Here is a 15,018-nt window from a genome sequence, read left to right on the forward strand (position 1 = left end):
CCAGTCACGGGGGGGGGGGGGGGGTTGGGGTTGACTTTGGCCCGAGAGACAAAATCGATTCCTCAACGGAATCGTGACGTGAGCCTCGGGGCAGTCGGCGATTGCCCGCCCGGTCGGCTTCTCCGTGGCAGGGACGCACGTCACGCACGGTGCCTGCACGTCACGCGGCGGCACCGCCACCTGCCAAGACGTTCGTGAAAGCAACGCAGACGCTCGCTGGCAGCGGAGAACCTCTCAAACCCATCACGACGGGCGACGGCGTTCTGTGCGCAGTGCAGATCCGTTTATTCACCAAACCTCGCCGGGGCCGAGCCGAGTTTGATTCCAGTCGATGGCTGCGAGCCCACGAGCAGTCGGCAGGGAGACGTGAGCGCGAGCCGCGGAACGACGCGCGGAATGACGCGTCTCGCGCTTTGTAAATACGAAGCTTCACTTTGATACGTAAACCGGCCCAGGCCAAGACTGCAGCCGTGGCAAACTCCGCTGGCGCCGCCGAAATCCCTGGCTTCGCACCCGCAGATCCCGCGGGATTGCACCGAATCTCGCGGGATTGCACCGAATCTCGCGGGATTGCACCGAATCTCGCGGGATTGCACCGGATCCCTCGGGATTGCACCGGATCTCGCGGGATTGCACCGGATCTTGCGTGTGGCCGGTCACGCGCGACACAACGAGGAGGTGCCGGGAGGTCGCCCAGGGCGACGAACCCTCTCACAGCCGTGCGGCATTCACGTGGGCAGCGAAACAGGGCAAATTTAGACCGAAACTTAATTTTTTGGTAAACAAAAATCTCAGAACGAGCGAGAGATCCTCGAAGGGACTAAATAATCACCGTCGTCCTTCATCGGGGCGCGCGTCCGCCGCCCGTAGGAGCCGCGTGGAATGTACGAGACGGAAAGACACGAACGCTGATAATTGTTTTTTTACCCTTCCATCTGGCAACAAAACTGACACCTTTTTTACAAGGAGTCATGTTTGCATAGACCACAATACCTGCAGTCATAATGCAAACAAAAAACATAACTCTGATAATGTGTGCACTGTCCTTGAAGTTGATTGGTCCACACCCGAGACAGCTTTCCTTAGAGCCTAGTCTCACATGGGTTGGACCAGAGGATGCCAAAAGGCGACACGAACGCTGTCAACTGCGTGGCGGCTGTGAGCCTCAAGTCGCGCCGGCGTCCCCTTCATCACTGAAGCCGCTGGAGCCGCTGGAGCCGAAGGAGATGAACATCCCTGGGCTTCCCGTCCCTCCGTCCGCCAACTCCGAGTCCCCCCCCCCCCCGGCGGACTCGCACGCTGTAAAACACGACGTTTTTTTTGCTCCCAAACGTGACAAGCCGTGTCAGCGACGCCCAAAGCCCAGCCTCATGGCAAGGGATGAGAACTTCACGGCAAGGCGCGCCCCGGCTACGTCCGCCACCGAGGCCTCGGGTCTGTTGGCGTGAGCCCACACAAGGCCCACGCAAGGCCCCGCAAGGCCCACGCAAGGCCCCGCAAGGCCCCGCGAGCTCACAGTCAGCCCTTGGGCCTAACCCCAAAGCAGGCCGAGTCAAGTTTCCCCGTGACGGCCGCAACGGCCGCCGGCGCCTGCCCCGGCCTCTCGGCCCGCGATGCCGTCACACGATTCCATCACCGGCCACGGCGACTTCCTGCCGCGGCTCGGAGGACGGAGGCCCGGCGACGATGCCGGCGGTGGCGGCGGCACCGGCGGCGCTGGCGGCGCGTGCGTGCGTGCGCATGTGCTTGGTGAGGTAGGCGGACTGCGCGAAGGTGCGACCGCACTGTCCGCAGATGAAGGGCCTCTCCCCGGTGTGCACGCGCCCGTGGCAGCGCAGCTGCTGGCGCGCCGTGAAGCGCTTGCCGCACTCGGCGCACGAGAACGGCTTCTCGCCGGCGTGCGAGCGCCGGTGCTGCGCCAGCGCCGACGAGTGCACGAAGCCGTGGCCGCACTCCACGCACACGTAGGGCCGCTCGCCGCTGTGCGTGCGCGCGTGCAGCGCCAGCGGCCAGCCCCGCGCGAAGCGCTTGCCGCACTCGCCGCAGGCGTACGGGCGCTCGCCGGTGTGCGAGCGGCGGTGGCGCCGCAGCGCCGAGGAGCCCGAGAAGGCCCTGCCGCAGTCGCCGCACGGGTAGGGCCGCTCGCCGCTGTGCGTGCGCCGGTGCACGCCCAGCTGGCAGGACTGCGCGAAGCGCTTGCCGCACTGGGCGCAGGCGAAGGGCCGCTCGCCGGTGTGGGTGCGCGCGTGCTGCTGCAGGTGCGCCGACTGCGTGAAGCGGCGCCCGCACTCCACGCAGCAGAAGGGGCGCTCCCCCGTGTGGATGCGCCGGTGCCGCGCCAGCTGCCCCACCTGCATGAAGGCCTTGCCGCACTCGCCGCACCTGCGCACGCGCGCGAGCACACACACACATACACACACATACACAACAACAACAACCGCCATTCGCTACTAAGTGGCGGTGACGTCACCACGACGCTTGTGCCAGGCCAAGTGCACCTTGAGGCCACGTGAAGTGTCGAATGCCTGCTGGCAGGAGGTCACGCTGCAGGTTACTTTTTTGATGGAGTTAAATAGTGATTTGTGATCACGGGCCACTGAGGCAGACTCTATCTCCTCAGCAACCCGTGACCACCACCCATCCTTGCAGCGCCTTACAGCTCTCCGAACCTCCGAGCGAAGGCTGCGGTAAACCTCCTCATTCTCTGACGTGGGATGCTGTAGCCGATGAGAGTGGGCCTGTCGCTTTTTCTCAACTAACCTGAACACCTCCTCTGTCAGCCAGGGTTTCTGTGGAGGTACCCAAAGCAGCCATTGCAGCTGCATGAGTCACAGTCCTAAACCTCGCCCATTTACCCTCGACATCAGGAGGAGTGGGGGACGATGCCAACCCCAGCTGCAAGCGATGATGAAATTCTCGCTTGCAACTTTCATCAGCTAACTGAGACCAGGCCACTTTTGGTTTGAATGGGGTCCTGGGTGTACACCCACCACCGGAGTGGAAGAATGGCAGGCGCATCTTACTGATGACTAGTCGATGGTCAGAGGGCAGATCAGCTCCACGGTAGGTCCTGGTGTCAAGGACATGGGCTCGCATCCGCTGGTCCGTCACTATGTAGTCCAGCAGATGTTCTTGCTTGGACCCGGCATGCCTCCATGATGTTGTGTGGATGTGCTGATGCCGGAAGAGCATGTTGGTAATTACAAGCCCATGGGCTGCACAAAAATCTAGCAGCCTCCTACCGTTGTTATTGAGCTGATCTGGCCCATGCCTTCCAATCACTCCAGACCAGGTGCCAGCATCATGACCAACTCGGGCATTGAAGTCACCCAACAAGATGACTCTGTCCCAAGTGGCCACTTTAGCCAGCACCTGTGACAGGAGGTCATAGAAGGCATCTGACTCATCGGCTTTGCCTGCATCCCTCCACGGATGTTCGTCTTCGGTAGGGGCATAAGTAACCACGACCACCACTCCTCGCCTCCAGTTGATGGGAAGGCGAGCCCAAAGTATCCTGGGGCTTACAGCTTCCCACACCTCACCGCCACGCTCCCACGCCCCCTTCATTTTTTTGTTTAGAAGAGCCACACCCTGTTGTTTGGCAGTCTCCTGCCACGAGTGGAGGACTGTCCACCCCTCATGGTGGCAGGAGCCAGAACCGGTCCACCGGACCTCCTGAATGCCACAGAGATCCTGACGGTACCGGTCCAGCTCCCGACAAAGGAGTGGCAGCCTCTCCAGCGTTCGAACATTCCACGTGGCCATCCGCAGTGGTTTTATGTTGTTTCTGGAGGAGCCCCGAGGGTGAAGATTCAATCTCCTGGCTCCGCCAATTGGGGTTTGGCCAGGAGACGTCATAAAAGCCTGTACCCCCGAGGCCTCCGGCACAAGCTTATTAGTTACATATTTATGTTTATATCGTGGTCTCGTGGTAATTAATTGAAGGTGGAGGGGTTACCAGCCCCTCGCACCCGTCCAGAGCACACACACACATGCACACACGCACGCACACGCACGCACACACACACACACACGCACACACACACGCACGCACGCACACACACACACGCACACACACACACGCGTGCACACGCACACACAGACACGCAAGCTATTCAGAGCACGCGGCGGACCGCGACGGGACGTGTTCCGTCTCGGGAACGGTGCGGCCGGGAGCGGCACCTGAACGGCCTCCCGGCCAGCGCCGTCGCGCCGGTCGGTAGCTGCGGCTGCTGCTGCGGCGGCTGCTGTGGCGGCGGCGGCGGCGCTCCCAGGCGCGCCGGGTGCCTCTCACCCCCCTCCTCGCGCTCCCCCCCGGCCGGGGCGCCATGACCCCCCCCCCTCGCGCCCCCCCCGTGGCGGCGATCTCGGGGGTCTGCGCGCGCCGCCGGGAGTCTCCCCCCGCGCCGTCGGTGTCCCCCCCCCGCCGCATCGCCGCGTCGTCCCTTGGCACGGTGGCCCGGCGCTCTCCGTCGCCGTCGACGCGCTCCTCCTCCTCCCCCTCCCCCTCCGTGTGCCCGTGCCACCGTGGCGCCGTCTGGGGGCGCTCGCCACCCACAGGGTCGTCCCGTCGCGTCTCCACGTGCTCCTCCCCCCCCTCACCTCCCTGCTCCTCCCCCCCCTCACCTCCCTGCCCATCGGGGGGGGCCCCCTCGGCCCCCTCAGGCCCCCCCGTGTCCCCCATCACGTGACCGTGCTGACCTCCGACCTCCGGCGACGGGTGCTGCTGCTGCTGGTGGTGGTCGTGGTGGTCGTGGTGGTGCAGGTGGCCGCACGGAGGCTGCGCCGGCGCCTCCAAAATGCTGTCCACCCGGTGGAGCGATTCCTCCACCACCACATCCTCGTGGGTTTCACCTGTGCTCACTCGCGGGCGACGGGGCAACCGTCGGGGTCACGCTGACACCACCACCGCCGCCACCGCCGCCACCGCCGCCACCGCCACCACCGCAGTTCACTACCAGGCGCCCATGCCGGCTACGGTTCACTCAAACTAAACGCGCCATTGCTGTACCAAGTTGCCACAGATAATCGCAGCAGCAGCAGCAGCGGCAACGTGTTGCTGGTGACAATTGGGAGTGCCCGGTGGTAGCGCGCTGCGGTGGTTAATACTGGCACCTCCGATTGGCACGGCGGGCTACGTCCGGTGCGAAGGGTTCAACACACGTGCACACACTCGCACCTCACGGCAATAAGCACCTGGGTTCGATTCCCAACTCGCGTGCCACATTAGTGTGTTCTCCCCCCGTGTTCTACGTGGGTTTTCTCCAGGCTCTCCGCTGAAAATTACCCGATTCGGATCGTACGTCGAGACGCCGCCCTTTGCCGCGAGGGCTTTGGCAGGACCCTCGCGAAACAGAGCCTCGAGACTCAGCGAGGCTTCCGTGGCTAAACGAGAGCCGTCGAATTGACGAAAGAAAATCGTTCTCAAAACTGCCCTGACCCGGGCCCGAACCCTGACCCGGGCCCGAACCCTGACCCGGGCCCGAACCCTGACCCGGGCCCGAACCCTGACCCGGGCCCGAACCCTGACCCGGGCCCGAACCCTGACCCGGGCCCGAACCCTGACCCGATCGTGTGGAGGCCCTCACGTTGGTGGCCGCTCTCTCCCGCCGTTGCCGCCGCCGCCCCCCCCCCGGCGCCTGCCACAGCTCCCCCGGCAGCCACGGGGCGACCTGCGAGCCGCCCGCCAGGAACGCCGGCGCCTCCGCCATGGACCCCCGCGCCTGCACTCGCTGGCACGGCAAACGACACAGAATCAGAATCTATAGCTGGGGGAGGAATCCGATGAGCTGTAAAGCCCTTGTTTTCACAGATGTCCGGTCGGTGACACGGGCTAAGAACGTTACAAACAACAAACGGTACAAAAAACAAGATAAACGAACCACCCAGACACGTACAAATACAACAACTAAACCATGCCCATCCTGCCAGGCAAAGCCCCCCGCCCACTGAGGCTAGTAATCACTTATTTGTTTCAGAAGCGACCTGGCCACCACAGATGACAGCCGCTCAACAAAACTGGGCCCCATCACGTGGACACTTACAGCAGCGGCACCGACGGGGGAACGGTCAGGGGTCAGAGGTCGTGTGGGCGAGTTGAGGGGTCGTGTGGGCGAGTTGAGGGGTCGTGTCAACGTGGCTCGGTGGCTAGGGGTAGGCCTTCATACTCGTGGACATCACTGAAACGACTCGACATCTGTAAAGAAGAGATGCAAAGCTCATCCGGTTGCTCCGGTATGAACACTGGATTCTGATGAGTGGCTGTGTGGTTAGGGGAGCCTTCACACTGATGGCTTTGTGGCTAGCTTCTAATACTAGTGGCTGTGTGGTTAGGGTAGTGTTCACACTGATGGCTCTGTGGCTAGCTACTAACACTAGTGGCTGTGTGGTTAGGGGAGCCTTCACACTGATGGCTCTGTGGCTAGCTACTAACACTAGTGGCTGTGTGGTTAGGGGTGGCCTTCACACTGATGGCTTTGTGGCTAGCTACTAATACTAGTGGCTGTGTGGTTAGGGGAGCCTTCACACTGATGGCTCTGTGGCTAGCTACTAATACTAGTGGCTGTGTGGTTAGGGGAGCCTTCACACTGATGGCTCTGTGGCTAGCTACTAATTACTAGTGGCTGTGTGGTTAGGGGAGCCTTCACACTGATGGCTTTGTGGCTAGCTACTAACACTAGTGGCTGTGTGGTTAGTCGCTTGGGGGTTCGGCAAGTAGAGGTGGCTGGTGGGTTATAGTGGGTGAGGGGAGGGGCTCGTGGGTGAGGGGCGGGGCTCGTGGGTGAGGGTGAGGGGCGGGTGGGTTATAGTGGGTGAGGGAGGGGCTCGTGGGTGAGGGGCGGGGCTAGTGGGTGAGGGTGAGGGGCGGGGCTGGTGGGTTATAGTGGGTGAGGGGCTAGTGGGTGAGGGGCGGGGCTAGTGGGTGAGGGGTGGGCTGGTGGGTTATAGTGGGTGAGGGGCGGGGCTAGTGGGTGAGGGGCGGGGCTAGTGGGTGAGGGGCGGGCTAGTGGGTTATAGTGGGTGAGGGGAGGGGCTAGTAGCTAGGGAGTTATAGTGGGTGAGGGGCGGGGCTAGTAGCTAGGGGGTTATAGTGGGTGAGGGGCGGGGGCAGCAGCAGCAGGGGCAGCAGCAGCATCAGACAGCTCCCTCAGCCGCCACCACCAGCACCAGTGAGAGCAGCAGCAGCAGCAGCGCTCCCAGCACAATGTGAACAGACGACATTCTTGACCCTCCCTGATCGTGCGCAGCCTCGCTAAGATCCACACCCCCTCCTCCTCCTGCTGCTGCCTCCTGCTGCTGCTGCTGCTGCCTCCTGCTGCTGCTGCTGCTGCTGCCTCCTGCTGCTGCTGCTGCTGCTGCCTCCTGCTGCTGCTGCTGCTGCTGCTGCTGCCTCCTGCTGCTGCTGCTGCTGCCTCCTCCTGCTGCTGCTGCCTCCCTGCTGCTGCTGCTGCTGCTGCTGCTGCCTCCTGCTGCTGCTGCTGCTGCTGCCTCCTGCTGCTGCTGCTGCCTCCTGCTGCTGCTGCTGCTGCTGCCTCCTGCTGCTGCTGCTGCCTCCTGCTGCTGCTGCTGCTGCCTCCTGCTGCTGCTGCTGCCTCCTGCTGCTGCTGCTGCTGCCTCCTGCTGCTGCTGCTGCTGCTGCCTCCTGCTGCTGCTGCCTCCTCCTCCTCCTCCTCCTGCTGCTGCTGCTGCTGCCTCCTGCTGCTGCTGCTGCTGCCTCCTGCTGCTGCTGCCTCCTGCTGCTGCTGCTGCCTCCTGCTGCTGCTGCTGCCTCCTGCTGCTGCTGCCTCCTGCTGCTGCTGCTGCCTCCTGCTGCTGCTGCTGCTGCTGCTGCCTCCTGCTGCTGCTGCTGCTGCCTCCTGCTGCTGCTGCTGCCTCCTGCTGCTGCTGCTGCCTCCCTGCTGCTGCTGCTGCTGCCTCCTGCTGCTGCTGCTGCTGCCTCCTGCTGCTGCTGCTGCTGCTGCTGCTGCTGCTGCTGCCTCCTGCTGCTGCTGCTGCTGCCTCCTGCTGCTGCTGCTGCCTCCTGCTGCTGCTGCTGCCTCCTGCTGCTGCTGCTGCCTCCTGCTGCTGCTGCTGCTGCTGCTGCTGCTGCTGCTGCTGCTGCTGCTGCTGCTGCTGCTGCTGCTGCTGCTGCTGCTGCTGCTGCTGCTGCTGCCGCCTCCACAATCCTCCACCTGCCTCTCTCGCCTCCTGCTGCAGCTCCTTACCAGCGCCCGACCTGATTACTGACCAACTCAGACCGCATTGGTCACCCCGTGACCCTTACCCATCTCAACGTTCATCCCACAAAGTCCCATCGCAATGGAGAGAGACACAAACAGAATGAATGGGCTGCACGCTGCATGCACCTGAGATCTCGATTCCCCTGTACAAGAACACCGCGCTGAGCGTGTGGGTTGACAGCTCCCCCAACCTCCCTGCTCACCACACTGCTCACCACACTGCTCACCACACTGCTCACCACACTGCTCACCACACTGCTCACCACTCTTGCTCACCACACTTGCTCACCACACTTGCTCACCACACTGCTCACCACACTTGCTCACCACACTGCTCACCACACTTGCTCACCACACTGCTCACCACACTGCTCACCACACTTGCTCACCACACTGCTCACCACACTGCTCACCACACTTGCTCACCACACTGCTCACCACTCTTGCTCACCACACTGCTCACCACACTGCTCACCACACTGCTCACCACACTGCTCACCACACTGCTCACCACACTTGCTCACCACACTGCTGACCACACTGCTCACCACACTGCTCACCACACTTGCTCACCACACTGCTCACCACACTGCTCACCACACTGCTCACCACACTGCTCACCACACTGCTCACCACACTTGCTCACCACACTGCTCACCACACTGCTCACCACACTTGCTCACCACACTTGCTCACCACACTGCTCACCACACTGCTCACCACACTGCTCACCACACTGCTCACCACACTGCTCACCACACTTGCTCACCACACTGCTCACCACACTGCTCACCACACTGCTCACCACACTGCTCACCACACTTGCTCACCACACTGCTCACCACACTGCTCACCACACTTGCTCACCACACTTGCTCACCACACTTGCTCACCACACTGCTCACCACACTGCTCACCACACTTGCTCACCACACTGCTCACCACACTTGCTCACCACACTTGCTCACCACACTTGCTCACCACACTTGCTCACCACACTGCTCACCACTCTTGCTCACCACACTGCTCACCACACTGCTCACCACACTGCTCACCACACTGCTCACCCCTGCACCCCCCCCCCTGCACCCCCCCCCCCTATCCCAACCCCCAGCGCCTCTAAGGTGGCTGCACCCAGGGGCTCACGCGGTGCAGTCGCTGACTTTTGCAGCAGCTGCTGTTGCTTCTGCTGCTGCTGTTGTAGCTGCTGTTGCTTCTGCTGCTGTTGCCGTTGTTGCTGCTGTTGCTTCTGCTGTAGTAGTTGCAGCAGCGGCTGTTGTAGCTGTAGCAGCAGCAGCAGCTGTCGCTGTAGTATCTGCGGCAACAGCAGCTGTAGTAGCTGTAGCAACAGCAGCTGTAGCTGCTGCTGCAGCTGCTGCAGATGTAGCTGTAGTAGCAGCTGTAGCTGTAGTAGCTGTAGCAACAGCAGCTGTAGCTGCTGCTGCTGTAGTAGCAGCTGTAGCTGCTGCTGCTGTAGTAGCAGCTGTAGCTGCTGCTGCTGTAGATGTAGCTGTAGTAGCAGCTGTAGCTGCTGCTGCTGCTGTAGATGTAGCTGTAGTAGCAGCTGTAGCTGCTGCTGCTGCTGTAGATGTAGCTGTAGCTGTAGTAGCTGTAGATGTAGCTGTAGTAGCAGCTGTAGCTGCTGCTGTTGCTGCTGTAGATGTAGCTGTAGTAGCAGCTGTAGCTGTAGTAGCTGTAGCAACAGCAGCTGTAGCTGCTGCTGCAGCTGTAGATGTAGCTGTAGTAGCAGCTGTAGCTGCTTTGTTTCGCCTCTCGGCCGCAGCTGAAGCCGCTTCTCGGCGTCGCCCCGCCCCCCACTACGACGCCGCCGCCGCCAACCAATCGCGAGCCGCATCCAATTACCATCAACCAATCGCGTGGCGCCTCACTGCGGCGCACGTGACCACGGCGCGCCGGGTCGCGATCTCTCGTGGGGGGAAGGGGGGGACTTGGGGGGGGGGGGGGACTTGGGGGGGGGGGGGGACTTGCGGGGGGGGGGGGGACTTGCGGGGGGGGGGGGACTTGCGGGGGGGGGGGGACTTGCGGGGGGGGGGACTTGCGGGATGGGGGGACTTGCGGGGGGGGGGGGGACTTGCGGGGTGGGGGGGACTTGCGGGGTGGGACTTGGGGGGGGGGGACTTGCGGGTGGGGGGGGACTTGCGGGATGGGGGGACTTGCGGGGGGGGGGGGGACTTGCGGGGTGGGGGGGGACTTGCGGGATGGGGGGACTTGCGGGGGGGGGGGGGACTTGCGGGGGGGGGGGGACTTGCGGGGTGGGGGGGGGACTTGCGGGGGGGGGGTGGGACTTGCGGGGGGGGGGACTTGCGGGATGGGGGGACTTGCGGGGGGGGGGGGGGACTTGCGGGGTGGGGGGGGACTTGCGGGGGGGGGGGACTTGCGGGGGGGGACTTGGGGGGGGGGACTTGCGGGTGGGGGGGACTTGCGGGATGGGGGGACTTGCGGGGGGGGGGGGACTTGCGGGGTGGGGGGGGGACTTGCGGGGGGGGGGGGGACTTGCGGGGGGGGGGGACTTGCGGGGGGGGACTTGGGGGGGGGGGACTTGCGGGGTGGGGGGGGACTTGCGGGGGGGGGGGGGACTTGCGGGGGGGGGGACTTGCGGGGGGGGACTTGCGGGGGGGGGGGGACTTGCGGGGTGGGACTTGGGGGGGGGGGACTTGCGGGTGGGGGGGACTTGCGGGATGGGGGGGGACTTGCGGGGGGGGGGGGGACTTGCGGGGGGGGGGGGACTTGCGGGGTGGGGGGGGACTTGCGGGGGGGGGGGGACTTGCGGGGGGGGGGACTTGCGGGGGGGGACTTGCGGGGTGGGGGGGGACTTGGGGGGGGGGGACTTGCGGGGGGGGGGGACTTGCGGGGTGGGACTTGGGGGGGTGGGACTTGCGGGGGGGGGGGACTTGCGGGGGGGGGGGGACTTGCGGGATGGGGGGACTTGCGGGGGGGGGGACTTGCGGGATGGGGGGACTTGCGGGGGGGGGGGTGGGACTTGCGGGGAGGGGGGACTTGCGGGGGGGGGGGGCTTGCGGGGAGGGACTTGCGGGGGGGGGGGACTTGCGGGGTGGGACTTGCGGGGTGGGGCTGGGACTTGCGGGGGGGGGGGACTTGCAGGGGGGGGGACTTGCGGGATGGGGGGACTTGCGGGGGGGGGGGGACTTGCGGGGGGGGGGGGGACTTGGGGGGGGGGACTTGCGGGGGGGGGGGGGGACTTGCGGGATGGGGGAACTTGCGGGGGGGGGGGCTTGCGGGGGGGGACTTGGGGGGGGGGGGACTTGCGGGATGGGGGGACTTGCGGGGGGGGGGGGCTTGCGGGGGGGGGACTTGCGGGGGGGGGGGGCTTGCGGGGGGGGACTTGCGGGGGGGGGACTTGCGGGGGGGGGGGGGGAGGACTTGCGGGGGGGGGGACTTGCGGGGGGGGTGGGGGACTTGCGGGGGGGGGGGACTTGCGGGGGGGGGGGACTTGCGGGGGGGGGGGGTCTTGCGTGGGGGGGAAGGGTGAATCGTGGGGAGGGGGGGTGTCTAAGTGGGCGACGGCCATCTTACGCAGGGAGACAACCCCGCCTCCCCTCCAGTGACGTCGCGCAGTGCGCGGTGACGTCATCAAGCGAGCCCAATACCAAAGGCTGTGGACGTCCCATCCCTAAGAAAGATGGCCGCCGAAGTCACGCATGCTCCGACTTCGCGATTATAATACGCGAGTATTATAATACGCGAGTATTATAATACTTGTGTATTATAATCGCGAAGGGCCATTGCCCGAAACGTCGCCTATTCTGGATTTTATTTTGGAGGCCATCCCCAGCGAGTTAAAATAATAATAACTGAGCGGCGGGGTTGTGTGTGAGGGGGCGGGGCAGTGAGTGAGGGGGCGGGGCTGTGTGTGAGGGGGAGGGGCAGTGAGTGAGGGGGCGGGGCTGTGTGTGAGGGGGCGGGGCAGTGAGTGAGGGGGCGGGGCTGTGTGTGAGGGGGGTGAGGGGGAGGGGCAGTGAGTGAGGGGGCGGGGCTGTGTGTGAGGGGGGTGAGGGGGCGGGGCTGTGTGTGAGGGGGGTGAGGGGGAGGGGCTGTGTGTGAGGGGGGTGGGCAGTGAGTGAGGGGGCGGGGCAGTGTGTGAGGGGGCGGGGCAGTGTGTGAGGGGGCGGGGCGCGGGGCAGTCGGCGCATGCGCACTGCTCCCGTATGCTGGTCGTCGCTGGGCCTCTCCGTGTTCCCGCCAGCGTCGCCTTCGTCGTCGTCGCGGATACGAGGAGGAGGAGGAGGGGGAAGACGCGGACGCCCGCGACATCCCGCCATGGACATCCCGCAGCCTCCCGACGGTGAGCGGCGCCGTGCGAGACCCGCCCGAGAAAGGCAGCGGGGAACGGGGAGCGGGCGGGGGAGGGCAACGGTGGTGCCAGGCGACGGCCAGGCGCAACTTGGTTAGACTAGGCCGCGTTTCTTGGGTTTCCAACGCGGGCGATTTCAAATGACAAAATCGATTTTTGCGGATAGTTTTATTCACAAACTGAACGTCCTCTTATTCTTAGGTTTTTTCGGTAAAGTCACGTAGGTAAAAAAACATTAAAAAATAAAATAAAAATCACGACGTTTCGGAGGCAACACAAGCTTCCGTCTTCAGGTGGTACCGTCACAGCCACGACAGCTGTATCAAGTAAATGAGAGATTGCAGTAGCTACCACTCCGTTTATATAATGGTTGGAGAAGGTGGTGGTGCAACCATTATATAAACGGAGTGGTAGCTACTGCAATCTCTCATTTACTTGATACAGCTGTCGTGGCTGTGACGGTACCACCTGAAGACGGAAGCTTGTGTTGCCTCCGAAACGTCGTGATTTTTATTTTATTTTTAATGTTTTTTTACCTATGTGACTTTACCGAAAAAACCTACGAATATGAATCCTTGCAGTCACGAAAGCTTCAAATCTAGAATGAACGTCCTCTCCCGTGTGGGGTATTTATAATTGCCGGTGGTGTCTTCCCAACCGAATGGCTTCATTATCAAGGTGGGAAAAGTGGTGTGCAAGTGATCGCACAGAGGTGCATGCAGCTCCCGAGGGGATAGCAACGACACGAGATAGGCGATGGGACCTACCCAGATGGCAGCATGCCTTGGTCCGCCTCCCTCCCTCCCTCACTCGGTGTCCCTCCGCCCCGTGTCCTCCGTGCAGACCAGGAGCAGAGAAACATCATCGACAAGCTGGCGCAGTTTGTCGCGCGCAATGGGCCCGAGTTTGAGAAGATGACCAAGCAGAAGCAACGCGACAACCCCAAGTTCGCGTTCCTCTTCCGCGGAGAATACTTCAACTACTACCAGTACAAGGTCACTACGGAGCAGCAGAGTGGGTGTAGCACACACGCTCATTCACACCACCACCACATGCGCTTTCAGACATCGGTCGTGACCACACTGTGGTGGTTGTAGTCGCCTCTTTCTGTTTGCTCAGTGCACGCAACCATACTTGCATGTATGCGCATGCATGCGCACATAAAGATGTATGTATACATGTACACCAAAACACGCGGGCATGCATTGACACATGCACACAACATGCATGAACACAACAACAACCGCCATTTGCCACTAAGTGGCGGTGACGTCACCACGACGCTTGTGCCAGGCCATGTGCACCTTGAGGCCACGTGAAGTGTCGAACGCCCGCTGGCAGGAGGTCACAGGGCAGACCCAGGTGCCACGGGTCGACTGAGATGACCGAGATGACTGGCTGATGCACCACCTGTGCCCCCTACTGTACCACCATGAACACACACGAATACACAGACATATGCGCCTAAGGAAACTAGCAAACACGTGCACACACAAGTTGTCACAACATGCACACACTAACACAAAATCAAGCAATTACGTTGTCACACATACAAGCACAAACAACCAAACACTCTTGACACGCATGCATGTGTACACACTTGTGCGCCCTCACAAACACGCGCGTGTGATCTTGACCGCACACAGTCCTGAAGCAGCAGCAGGCACGCATGGCTGGAGCCTCGGGCCAGCCGGTCTCTCTGCACCAGGCGCTGGTGCAGCAGTCGCTGCAGACGGCGCCCTGGCAGCAGGGCCAGGGCAGCCCTGGGGGGCAGCAGCAGCTCCCGCCCTGGCAGCAGGACAACGCTCAGCCCCAGCTCCCGCCGTGGCAACAGCCTCAGGTACAGTCGTGCATCCTGGGGGCACGGCCGCCGTGTGTGTTGCGTGCACACCTTGGCTGCGTTGCGTCCGCCTTGCCTACTGTAGGACAGGAGATGCGGGTGCTGAGTTTTGCTTATTGCGTGTGTGTGTGTTATGTAACAAATTATACGAAGCGTAAATGCAGGTCCGCCTGTCTAAGAGGAGTCTTGAGACTCGGTGAGGTGTTCAAATAAGTAATGTTGCCAAGTAAGGCATCACAGTGGCCATATGTATATCGGTTTCTTTTCAATACACACATCACTGTTGCGAATACATCGCAGTGAGAAGGAACATCAAAACCAGGACTATAAAACAAATGACATAATCTCCTTCGTCTCCGTGTTCATGTCCTTGCAGGGCCAAGCCAGCCCCGGGCAGCAGCAGGCCTTGCCACCCTGGCAGCAGCCGCAGCCCGACCCGGTGCTGCCCCCGTGGCAACAGGCTGCTGCCCAACCGCCGCCATCCGCTGCCCTCCAGGGCCTCCCGCCCTGGCAGCAGCAGGGACCCGACCCCGTGCAGCCGTCGCTGCCCCCCTGGCAGCAGCAGCAGCAGCAGCAGCCCCTGATGCCAGCGCAGCCGCAGATGCCTGTGGTCCCCTCTCAGGTGT

The 15,018-nt window shown here is 62.9% G+C and overlaps 2 protein-coding genes across 7 annotated transcripts in view; one reads left to right on the top strand and one right to left on the bottom strand.

Annotated features, from left to right (window-relative positions):
* Positions 1-12,520, bottom strand: LOC144947972 (uncharacterized). The gene is made up of 6 exons (XM_078877405.1): positions 12,398-12,520; positions 9,366-9,534; positions 5,589-5,732; positions 4,627-4,854; positions 4,183-4,588; positions 1-2,382 (listed from the first exon to the last, which is right to left on the bottom strand). The coding sequence occupies exons 1-6, from the start codon at positions 12,518-12,520 to the stop codon at positions 1,620-1,622; spliced, it is 1,833 nt and encodes a 610-aa protein (XP_078733531.1). The 3' UTR covers positions 1-1,619.
* CHERP (calcium homeostasis endoplasmic reticulum protein) overlaps positions 12,391-15,018 on the top strand; it is a 26,071-nt gene continuing 23,443 nt past the window's right edge. For 5 of the 6 annotated variants that reach the window (XM_078881274.1, XM_078881279.1, XM_078881275.1 and 2 more), the window contains exons 1-4: positions 12,391-12,543; positions 13,396-13,566; positions 14,199-14,392; positions 14,769-15,014. In XM_078881274.1, the coding sequence (XP_078737400.1) occupies positions 12,519-12,543; positions 13,396-13,566; positions 14,199-14,392; positions 14,769-15,014 (636 nt within the window). In that variant the 5' untranslated portion in view covers positions 12,391-12,518. Of the gene's footprint in view, positions 12,544-13,395; positions 13,567-14,198; positions 14,393-14,768; positions 15,015-15,018 lie in introns of those variants that run through there. The other variant, XM_078881299.1, reaches the window with a different exon arrangement.

Source organism: Lampetra fluviatilis, chromosome 3 (assembly GCF_964198595.1).
Source record: "Lampetra fluviatilis chromosome 3, kcLamFluv1.1, whole genome shotgun sequence".
In the NCBI taxonomy this organism is placed as follows: Eukaryota; Metazoa; Chordata; class Hyperoartia; order Petromyzontiformes; family Petromyzontidae; genus Lampetra; species Lampetra fluviatilis.

Coding starts and splice junctions, on each gene's coding strand:
- LOC144947972 (XM_078877405.1), bottom strand. CDS start 12,520: ATGGCGGGATGTCGCGGGCGTCCGCGTCTTCCCCCTCCTCCTCCTCCT. Junction 4,589..4,626: donor CCCCCCCGATGGGCAGGGAG/GTGAGGGGGGGG, acceptor GAGGGGGGGGAG/GAGCACGTGGAGACGCGACG. Junction 2,383..4,182: donor CTGGCCGGGAGGCCGTTCAG/GTGCCGCTCCCG, acceptor GCGCGTGCGCAG/GTGCGGCGAGTGCGGCAAGG.